An 11,595-nucleotide genomic window follows, 5' to 3' on the forward strand; every position below is an offset into this window, starting at 1 on the left:
AAGTTTCTAAAAGGATTAGAAAGCATGTGGATAACCTGGATCCACTGAGCGCCTGCACATTTTTTGCTTAACAAACTTACAATATAATATATTAATAAGTAATATTGCTTGGCCAAAACCCAGCTTGGGCACTAAACTCATTTGAGCTACATATTCATGTAATTCATAAATGTAAATTAAAAAAATTCTCTATGGTATTAGCATACTGATTCTAATAAGCAATCCCAGCAGTGGGCCATGAAGGATAGAGAATCGCGCCTAGTAGATCCCACTATGATAACTTTAGAATAGCCATGCAGAAAGCACAAAATGTAATAGATGACATGGAGTCTCATACTGGCTTTTCTGTAGAAACAAAAAAGTCAATCAGTAAAGTAGAATGTTTTACAGATTTTTGAAAGTGAAACTTTCTCTAAGTTGACAATTGTGGAAATATTATGTTCCTAGCAATTCCAGGTAGACACCCAATAGGGTATGGAAATGCAAAACAACCTAGGCAAAGAGTATCCGGCCAGACTTGTCTACACTTCGATGCATGGCTCTAATCTGTTTGAAAATGTGTGGCTACACACTTTTGAAGCCCTTCTTCTCTTGACCTCCTCCGGTCAGCCCATGGCACCAGAGTCAAAGGTAAATTACAATGATCAGAAATAAACAACCAACAAGCTGCCAGGACCCCTGCAACAGTAGTGCAATCTATGAGGTGGTCTGGAACCAGACAATGCTGATCTGAAAATTTGTGGCTGTGTTACTTCCTTCTTTTGGTTCTGCTGCTCACTTTGCCACCAGAAGCATTGACCAAGTCCTAGTCCTTGGTGCTATAGCAAGCTGATCTCGGACTCTGGCAGACGTACTGAATGAAACCTGGCGGGGATATTGCAGATAGATATATGTGCAGTAAGGGGAAAGAGGTGCTGAAGCACCAGAACTCTTGGACTGCTAGAGCCATGGTCTGCCATATGCATATCCAACCACACTCTGCAGCGTAAGTTCTATTGCAGTTTCCCATAATGTTGGCCTCTGATATAAATCTGGCTGACATCAAGTGAGGTGAAAAAGTCAATTACAGCAGCACTCGCATTACCTGGGAGTAAGTTACGGGTACTCGCTTTCTCCATTGCTCCCTTCATATCCACAGGACTGATGCCCACCAAGTGGCAAGTAGGGTATCGACTGCTTGTGCTGGCGGACCCTGAACTTCAATCCACAAGTTGTTTTCAGTTCCACCGGCATCCATGAACTTGCTCTCTAACGTGGTGCATGGTTGTAGCAATCAATCACTTAATTAAAATGATACCATAGATTCAAATATGACCTTTCACTACTTTAAACATAAGTAAGTTGTGCAAAACAATTTTGAAGTTGTCTGGTACTCAGACTGAAATCAGCTAACCTAAGATGATGGAATATGTTTGTGGGGCGACACCTTTGCAGATAGACAATTGGGAACATAAACAAACAGACAATCCTTCTTACTTTCCCCTATTCAGGATGAAATATTATTCATTACAAGTTTGAAGAATGCATCTAATATTTTGCATTTAGCTGTCCTATATGGTGTCTCCTCTAGGTTTCTGAGGGTAATATGCTATTTCATTGAACATACATCAAGCTTTTCAATGGAGACAATTGTTGGTTAGATAAAAACAGATAGATAGGCGGCTCATTTCTAAGTCCCGGGATTTGGCTGGTGGTGCCTCTGTTTCCTTCTACAATGCACTGAGGCAGGGTTGGCCATGGCCAGTCCACAGGTACAGGAGCCTTGCAATATTTTCAGGAAATAAACACAATATACTTTTCCATCAGTTGATGTGGTTACAGACAATTTGGCTTGATCCCGACCCATGTAGACTAAGAAGAAGTCTGCTGCTGCTATCTGTTGCAGAGCATGTGGCTGCAAGAACAACCCCCTAAACTGCCTTCCTTCCTGTTAATGAGGCTTAGACCCCACCCCTCAGATCATGTAACTATAACATTAATAATGATAGGATTTATAAAGCGCTTGATTGCTCCAAATGGGACATCCCCACGCTAGAGAACGTCCTGTAGCAGCTACACCACACTAGCCTGACAAAAGGAGGAACAGATTAAATTCTAGTTACAACCTCGCAACGGAGAACAGACATTGGTCAATTGTCGTCCAGATTATAGTGACTGAAACAGCCAAGTTTTCAACATTTTACAAAAAGTATTTCAAAAGCCTCAGACCTAAGATGGAACGGTAACATGTTCCATAATTTCGAGGCTCTAAACCCAAAGGCACAGCCACTCATCGGGTTCTTCTTACCCTGGGGACAGCCGCCAACAATGCACCAGTCAACCTAAGGCTCCAGCCAGGCTGATACATTTTCACCAAGAAGACAAATAGTGGGGGCCATTGCCATTAAAAATTTTGTGACAGAAGGACATTGCTTCGAAAGAGATTCTTTTACTCAAATGGAGCCAATGAAGCATGGCTAAAGGTGGGCTGATCTAGGAAGATTTAGCAATAACCGAGCTGCCGCGTTATGGATCTGTGCAGCTTTTACAGTCTGTCCAATGTAGTATGTTACATTAGTCCAATTGGGATGTTATCAGGGTCTGCACAATGGTTTTCCTGGCGGCTATAGGGAGGAGATCAATGATCTTCTTCAAAATCTTAAGCGTACTGAAACATTTCCAAGCCATACAGGAGGTCAAGTTGGAATCAAACCAAAACCCCACATTTTTAACTTTAGACCTGGGGGCTAGAATGAGGCCCAAAGCATCTCGCCAATAACCGGAGGACCTAACAGAAGGAATTTTCCCAACAATAAATAAGGAACTCTGTTTTATTAGCATTGAGCTTGAAAAAGGTCCTATCCATCCAGTCTGCCAATTATAATAAGCAATATCTAAATTGCTCAGCGGCACCTCCTTCATCCTACTAAAGAGTGACCTTGAACTGTATGTCATTAGAATAAGACACAATGGTAACATTGTCTCGCTTGATGACCTCTGCCAGGGGGCGCATGGAGAGATTGAACAAAGTCGGGCTCAGCCTGGAGCCCTGAGGCACCCCCTGAGACAAAGGTAGCACTTCGGTTGAGAAAGGCTTTTGGGCCACCTGGAAGGTGCGATTGTGAAAAAAAAAGGCTAGCCACCTCAGGGCAATAACTCAAACACCACAGTTCCATAGCCCCTCTTTTAGAAGGCCATAGGACATGGTGCCAAACACTACGCTGAGGTCTAGCATTAGTGGCTGCCTGTAAGCCAATAGCAGCTGTACATGTTCACAGTCGGCCAATATATTGTAACCATGGAGTTACAATAGTAGGTGGTCGCATGAGGAGCATGGGGCTCTTATAGCTCACATTTAAAAGCTCTATCCTGAGAGCTAACATGGCCCCCGGAAAAGTCTTGCCAACCACTGAGTCTGTGTCGGCGTGGTGCATCACTGTAAACAGTCAAACATTTTTACTCAACACCTCAGTGAACACCCACCAGGTGAGCCCTATAATCTCAATGCCTTCTACTTCAGTGCATGCAGTGCTCACTATGTCAACGTAAGCGTTAGAGCCCAAAGTATTTGCCTAATGCTGGAGTTGCCGAATATCAAAGCTGCTAATTCTCGATTCCGCCTCATGTCTTTCTTCCGCCACCCTGCAATTTCTGTCTCCTTATCTTTCCTGTGCGTTGTTTTTCAGCCCTTCTTTCTCCCTTTACTATTGATATCCTATCTTTCTTTTCCACCTTCTATCTCCATCTTCTGCCCTTCTCTTGCTCTGGATCAAAGTCTGATGATGAGAAATCAAACAGGGTCCCAAGAAATTAATTTTGATGCAACCACCAGCACAAATTAAGAGCTGAGTTCACCACTTTTTAGGTCTCGGCTGGCGATAGCAGCGCGCATGCACTGCTCTCGACAGCAGCGCGCATGCACTGCTCTCGGCATTCGAGAGCTTCTTGAAATCAATACAGTTGCGGAGGGGGTCTTGAAGCCCCGCCCCTTCTTCCCATTGGTTCGCGTCATAGCTTCGGCTAAACGCTGGCATTCTATTGTTAAGGAGGCTTTTTAGTCCCTCCTTGTTGACGCCATGTCCACTTTTGGCACTGCCCACCGGAACTGGATCTCTTACTGGAGGCAGTACACACACTCCTTTAATTATTAGCTAGGCATTTTTTTCCCCATTCGTGTAATGTGTTGCAATAACAATCAGACGCGTTTGTTGCCCTCAGGGTGAAAAAAAAGAAATCTTACCTCTGCAAGTGCCACTCGTCACTTCTTTTGAGGTAACTTCAAGGAGACTCGTTATAGTTCTTTCAGTCCCATCATTTCAGAACGCAAGCATTTTCAAAGTTATATACAAGGAAGCCGTAGTTGTTGCTGATTTATCTTACACAAACAACAACCATTGGCAAAGCCAATAGCCCTGGCTTGCTGTAGGTGTAAGGTTACTTGCTTTGTCAGTATTATATATCTGTATGCAATGACAGAAGCAGCAAAATACAAGTTGTCGTACACGACCACCAGCAAGGCTCCGTTTAATGACGCTGTGCGTCCTAATCTCCATGTCTGTCCAGCTGCAGGGTTGACTGTGGCGTTACAACCAGAACTGCAGAATTTCGTATTTGAGAACCATGATTGAATCTCGGTGTGCTCAAAATCCTGTGATTCTGGGCACATCACTTCGCCCTGTGCCTCAAAACATGAATGTGATCTTGTGTAATTTAACCGGTGCTCATGCACAGTGATCCAATATCTTTGTGTGGAGTTCGCGCTATATAAAACTGCAATAAACGCTACTCCGTCATGGTTTTACATTTGCTTTCATCTTGTTCCAGTTGGTACTGGTACCATGACACATTTATCTCCTGTGATATCAGTCCCAGGCCTTTAAAGCACAACTTTTACCTCTTGTGCCTCCAAAGCCTTATACCCCGGGTCTGTTCTGAAGTGGATCGCATACAGTAAAAAGGCTTAGCTTTGTATTCCCCATGGTCAGGTAAGTGCATGTTTATCTACTTCTCTGACATTCATTTTCATTTCCTTTAGTGAAAAACACGAATTTCTAGTTATGTTCATAGCGACTTCATGTAGATGAATGTATACAATTTCCCTGAACCTTGCTTCCAGCGATACCTTGACAGTGATGTATAAATTGCCCAGGTTGCTACCTGTGAACATGGAAATAATAGCAGAACATAAATGTGATTTATGGGTGTTATTAGTAGACACTGAGCTTTGGTTTACAGAAAACATGAAACACCAAATAAAGTGCATGATTAATGTCATGAGCCTTCTGTCCCGAAGGGACATTCTGCTGATTTGTCCTATTTGCCACTGTGGGCTGGGGGCGGAGCACTGTTATCAACTGTTCTATAAACCTATATGTGCTGACTGCATTCAGGAATTGGTCGACTCAGCTTTCTGTCGTCTTGAAAAGCAGTCTTGAAGGTGTTCGTGTTCAACATTTTTTAAACTGCTAACAGTGCAATCTGTTACTTGGAGTCCTATTTTACGGTGCATTGCTGTAAGCAGGGCCGGACAGGTCGTAGCGGGCACCAGGCATTTCCCCGGCAGGGTGGGGGGTCGTTTTTGTGCCCACTGGGCTGCTTTTGTCATTGGGGTGACAAATGCAAAAACAACAGTTGATGGACAGAATGCAGAACAATGTCATACATTCTCCCCAGTGCAGAGATCTGGGCCTAAATCCATTGTTTTTTTGCTCACCATACCGTTCCAGTTTGAACCCAGCCATATGCAAATCAGTCTTGACCCTGTGCCTCATGGGAACAGTCCAGCCCGAACTGCCAAGCCAGGTCCTCCCTGGACTGGAAACAAACATCCTAGGACCGGTTTCGGGGTTTCACCCCTCTTCAATGAGGATAGCTTGATTTCAGTGGCATGGAGAGCAAGGGAACCACGTCTGGGCATACCCTTCCCACTCGGGGTGACAAATGCAAAAACAACAGTTGATGGACAGAATGCAGAACAATGTCATACATTCACCCCATTACAGAGATCTGGGCCTAAATCCATCGTTTTTTTGCCGTTCCAGTTTGAACCCTGCCATATGCAAATCAGTCTTGACCCTGTGCCGCATGGGAACAGTCCAGTCCGAACTGCCAAGCCAGGTCCTCCCTGGACTGGAAACAAGCATCCTAGGACCGATTTCGGGGTTTCACCCCTCTTCAGCCAGGATAGCTTGATTCCAGTGGCATGGAGAGCAAGGGACACACATCTGGGCATACCCTTCCCACTCGGGGTGACAAATGCAAAAACAACAGTTGATGGACAGAATTCAGAACAATGTCATACATTCACCCCAGTACAGAGATCTGGGCCTAAATCCATTGTTGTTTTGCTCACCATGCAGTTCCAGTTTGAACCCAGCCATATGCAAATCAGTCTTGACCCTGTGCCTCATGGGAACAGTCCAGCCCGAACTGTCAAGCCAGGTACTCCCTGGACTGGAAACAAGCATCCTAGGAGTGTTGATTTGCTCAAACGCTCCGTCCATCATCCCCTTTGGTATCGCTTTGTTCGCCCTAAGTTGGCAGGGTATGCCCAGACGTGGGTCCCTTGCTCACTTTGCCACTGGATTCAAGAGAGCCTGGCTGATGAGGGTTATGAACCTGAAACCGGTCCCAGGATGCTTGTTTCCAGTCCAGGGAAGACATGGCTTGGCAGTTCGGGCTGGACTGTTCCCATGAGGCACAGGGTCAGACTGATTTGCATATGGCCATGTCTGAACTTGGGTGGTGGAGTGAGCTAAAGAATGATGACTGATTAAACCCAGATCAGTTGACTGGGGGTGAGTGTTTGATTTGCTCAAACGCTCAGTCCATCATCCCCTTTGGTGTCGCTTTGTCATTGGGGGCAGCTTTTGCAGCAGTGCTGCAATATCAGCCCTCTGTAAGAAAAGCAGGAGTGGTGCTTCTTGCTAGCCCACTCCCCCCCTCCCAGGTCCCAGGGCCAGTCGAGCAGTGAACTGCCAGGGCTGGTGCTGTTCCCAGTCCGGCCCTGACTCTAAGAACAACGCAGATGCAGGAGCATAACTATCAGTGCTGAAGCAGGTAGTGGTACAGTGGTACTGGGGCTGTGAGGGGCCCTCCACACCCCACTTATGAATCTTTTCAAAAGCAAGCATAGGGTTATCTTTTCCCAGACTGCACTGGGACGCAACTGCAAGGGTGCATGAGGACAGTAATGTAAGTGCAGGTCTGCCCAGTGGCACAACGAAAGCTCAGGGGGTCCCCCCCTGCAGGGTACATGGAGGGGCCCCCACTCCGGATTTAATCCAGAGCTCTACTGGGCTGAGGGGGCCCCCTGCAGCTCGGGGGCCCCCTGCACCGCGAAGGATGCGGGGGCCTGTTTTACGCCCCTGGGTCTGCCTCCAATTCAGTGGCTCAGGCTCCTAGAAACGTTATAGTGAAAACCTTAGCAAATTCGTTTGTCCTCTTAAAATATCAGGCCTGCTAACTTACAAAAATATTTGACTCTGTGTAAAGGGGTGGCGTATTAGAGGGGGTGGGGCCTCATGCAGAAAATTACCGAAGAAGCAGTTCTACCACTCCCACCACCTGCCTTCCCCCTCCAAAAAATAAAAAAATAAAATCTTGCGGAGGCAGGTGCCGATGTCCTGGAGTCCCCAAAGAAGAGCATAAAACCGACTGTGTGCAGTGCGGTCGCCACAGGTAAGAGCGGTGGAAACAGTGGGGCGGGGTCGGGGTCTGGAAGGGCGACATACGATGTGATTATTAAAATTAAATAACAAAACAAATTAAAACCACTTACCTTGCGTTCGCTTCATTGCCGATGCGGCAAGTGCAAGGTAAATGGTTTTATTTAATTTTACTAATCCCGTCGCATGTCGACCTACCGGATTCCCACCCAACCCGCCCTGCCACACCGTTCTTACCTGTGCCAGCCGCCACTGAGGAGTGGTTTCCAGCTTGTTTTCCCTACTATTGTGAGATATCGGACCGATGTGTGGAGGTACTCAACATGGTTTGACACAAGGTGGCACAGTGTGAATTTACAGCTTTGAAATATGTATAGTTACTAACCTTAGCTTTTGTTGCTAATAATTTATATCCGCCAACATTCTTCTATTCTTATTTTAATGGACTTTAGATCTGTATTACGCAGATGTTACTTATGCAATAACAGCAGGATTGGTTTCTTAACTTTCTTATAGGAACAGTATTGCCGCGTCGGCAGTGTGTGCCTTCAACCTCAGTGCCATTACCCAGGCCTTCAATGGACCTTTCCGTTACCAGGAGAACCCTAGGTCAGCATGGCTGCCAACCATAAACCCCATGCCGAACTTCCAGGTACATGCAGCAGGGCTGGGATCTTACTGGAACTATCAGATTATAGCTTCTATTTTGTGCAATTTCTTTAAGTACCTAGTATTGTTTTATTGCGTCATTTGTTTCTTCTACTTTTTGACGGTAAATAATATCACATTATATAGAGTGATGCTATGTGATGTTAATGTGATACGTTGTGGCATTATGTGATGTTATTTGATGTTAAATTATGTTGTGTGATGTTACCTAAATACTGTAGTGAAAACACCCTTGCAGCAGCACTCTACGGAGTGTAACCTGAGGCTTTGGTAAATTTGGCTTAATATCACCATTAAAGAAGCGATTTATTTTGTGTTGTGCTGACAGTTTCCATCTTGACCTCCTTCCGAGCATTAGGCCTTAAATTAGAGACGAGAAAGCCAGCAAATTAACAGGGAGAGAATAGTCAGAGCCAAGCCATCAATATAATTGGCATGCTAAAGAAGCAGCAAATGTCATGAAAACGTCTCTTCAAATTCAAACAAGCATTGGCAATGCCAGTAGGTCTGGTTTAAGAGTGACAGTGCCTTTTGTGTCATTGATGGGTTTAGGCATTCAATAAGCAATCAAACATGCTCTGTCACTCATCCTTGCACGTGTGCCTCCATTCATCCATCCACTGACTCATTCTTGTATTCTCCCCCCTGGAACAACCACAATAAAAAACACACAGACTCAACAACGCATGTAAAATAAGTTAAAAGAATACAAGTAAAAGAAAAGAAAATATGCTCCCTTCTAAACACGGCAGGGTTATGCTTGAAATAATAAAACTAAACATAGCAGCAGATACCGGTCTTGCAGTAGTATTGTACATAATCTATCATTGCTTTAAAGTTCCAGCATCGCTGCCACATTTAAGGCCAACATGTTGGCCATCTTGTAAAGGTAAAACAATTATTGACTGTGGGCAGCAGCATTCTAGAATGGTTTGGTTTGAGGAAGTGGCTACATAGGATGCAGCACACCACAGATGAAATGAGCAGCACACAAGTGGGCTGTTAATGCTGCCTGGTGAGTAGGACTCTTAAGAATCGTAAATAAAAATAGAAGCACCCACCTGCATCACACCCAGTGACAGAGCCCTAACCCCCACGGGCCGCCAGCGTTTCACCTTGGACGAACTTCGAGACTTAAAGCCTGTACAACAACAACTGCGCACATCCACTGCCTGTGAAATACGGTCCTGCTGGTCAAAGGTATCAAAGCAACAATGGACCAACTCCCTCAACTCCCTCCTACCCACCACCGCCATAGACACAGAAGAAGTGGCAGAAAACTTTGCAAACTGGATCACAGCAAGCACTGACGAAATTGCATCAAGGAATGCACCAACTCCAAGAAACAAACACGACACCCCAACAGGTTCATGCAGAACTGAAAACCGAGAAATCTGTCTGCAGACAGAAGAAAAGAAGATAGCGCACCAGTAAGACCCTTGGGGACCGAAAACAATTCAAAGATATCCTTAACTATACCGCCACCTCCTGAAAAACACCAAGAAGACCACCTTAGCCACCCACATCAATGACAGCTCCAACACCAGCAAAGAACTGTTCAACATAGTCAAGGAGTTAACCAACCCCTCGGCATCCAAAAACACCATCACACCCTCGCAAGCCCTGAGCGACACTCTCTTGGACTTTTTCCACAATAAAATCAGCACCATCTACAAAGACTTCACACCTCAACCACACCGTCAAGGAGGACATCAACCTTCTTACGCCAACTGACACCCACCCACACTAGCTCACCTGATGGAACACTATCACTGAGAAGGAAACTGCGTCCCTCATGAGATCTATCTACTCTGGAGCTCCAGCAGACCCCTGCCCACACCACACTTTCAACCTCCGCAATCAACCCATCGGCAAAGAACTCACCAAGGTCCTCGATCCCCATGGTCCACTTCCCCTAGAAATGGAAACATGCAGACATGAAGCCATTGCTTAAGAAATCACCCGCGGACTGAGGAGAAACCAAGAACTACCGACCCATCTCCCATCTCCCTGCTCCCTTTCCGAGCCAACGTCATTGAGAAATCTATCAATTTCCATCTAACCAGACATCTGGAGAACCACAACCTTCTGGGCCCTCTTAAGCCAGCTTCAGAGCAAACCACAGAACCAAGACCGCTCTAATCGCAGCCACAGGCGACATCAGAATGCTGCTAGACAATGGAGATACAGTAGCCCTCATCCTCCTTGACCTCTCAGCAGCCCACCACACACTGATCACCACCAGATCGGAATCGAAGGAGTAACCTTCAAGTGAATGACTTCCTACTTCACAGGAAGGATGCAGAAAATCATTGTCCCTCCCTACTTCTTGCTCCCTAAGAACATCACCTGCGGTGTACCTCAAGACTTATCCCTCAGCCCAGCCCTCTTCAACATATACATGACAGCCCTGGCCAACATCTTTAGGAGCCACAATCTCCTATCCCGACAACACTCTACTCATCCTTTCTCTGACAAACGACCCAACGACCATCAAAGACCGATTCCAAAGATGCATGAAGGATGTGGCCATCTGGATGAACAACAACTGTCTCACACTCAACACAGACAAGTCAGAAGTTCTCATCTTCAGGAAAGGCAAGGACACCCTGTGGATTAATGAATGGTGGCCCTACCCCCAAACCTTCCGAACTCACTTGCAACCTCTGCATCATCTTCCACAGCCAGCTATACATGAAGAAGCAGGCCAGCTGTCCCCCCCCCCCACTTGCTTCCTCATCCTCTGATTGCTCAGGAAGGTCTTCAAATAGCTCCCACCAAACACCAGGTGAGCTGTCAAGCAAGCTCTTGTCACCACCAGACTCGTCTACGGCAACTCCCTCTACGTAGGACTCGCCATGGAACTCATTAGGAAACTTCAGACAATCCAGAACACGCACGCCAGGCTCTTCCTCGATCTCCTCAGACAGACGCACATCACCCCTTACCTCAGGAAATTCCATTGGCTACCAGTTGTGAAGAGATGCCAGATAAAGCTGCTCACCCATGCTTAGAAGACGCTACACAACAAAGGACTGGTGCACCTCAACAAACAAGTGAATTTCCACCAACCTACCTGGGATCTCTGTTCCACATCCCTCTCCCTAGCAGCTACCCAGCGCATCCACCGAGCAAACAACAGAGGCTGCTCCTTCTCCCACCTGGCGGCTAAGACCTGGAACACCCTCCCCCTGCATCTCAGTGGTTCAGCATCGCTCCAACACTTAAGGAAGTACCTCAACACCTGGATGTTCAACCAATAGGAACAGGCAGCAGCATG

At 46.0% G+C, this 11,595-nt stretch overlaps 1 protein-coding gene across 2 annotated transcripts in view; it reads left to right on the forward strand.

Moving 5' to 3' along the window:
• Positions 1 to 11,595, forward strand: part of SEMA5B (semaphorin 5B) — an 834,612-nt gene that overhangs the window by 655,489 nt on the left and 167,528 nt on the right. For both annotated transcript variants that reach the window (XM_085647318.1, XM_085647319.1), the window contains one exon: positions 8,163 to 8,298. In XM_085647318.1, the coding sequence (XP_085503444.1) occupies positions 8,163 to 8,298 (136 nt within the window). The remainder of the gene's footprint in view (positions 1 to 8,162; positions 8,299 to 11,595) is intronic.

The sequence above is a fragment of the Triturus cristatus genome, chromosome 3_2 (genome assembly GCF_964204655.1).
Source record: "Triturus cristatus chromosome 3_2, aTriCri1.1, whole genome shotgun sequence".
Classification (NCBI taxonomy): Eukaryota; Metazoa; Chordata; class Amphibia; order Caudata; family Salamandridae; genus Triturus; species Triturus cristatus.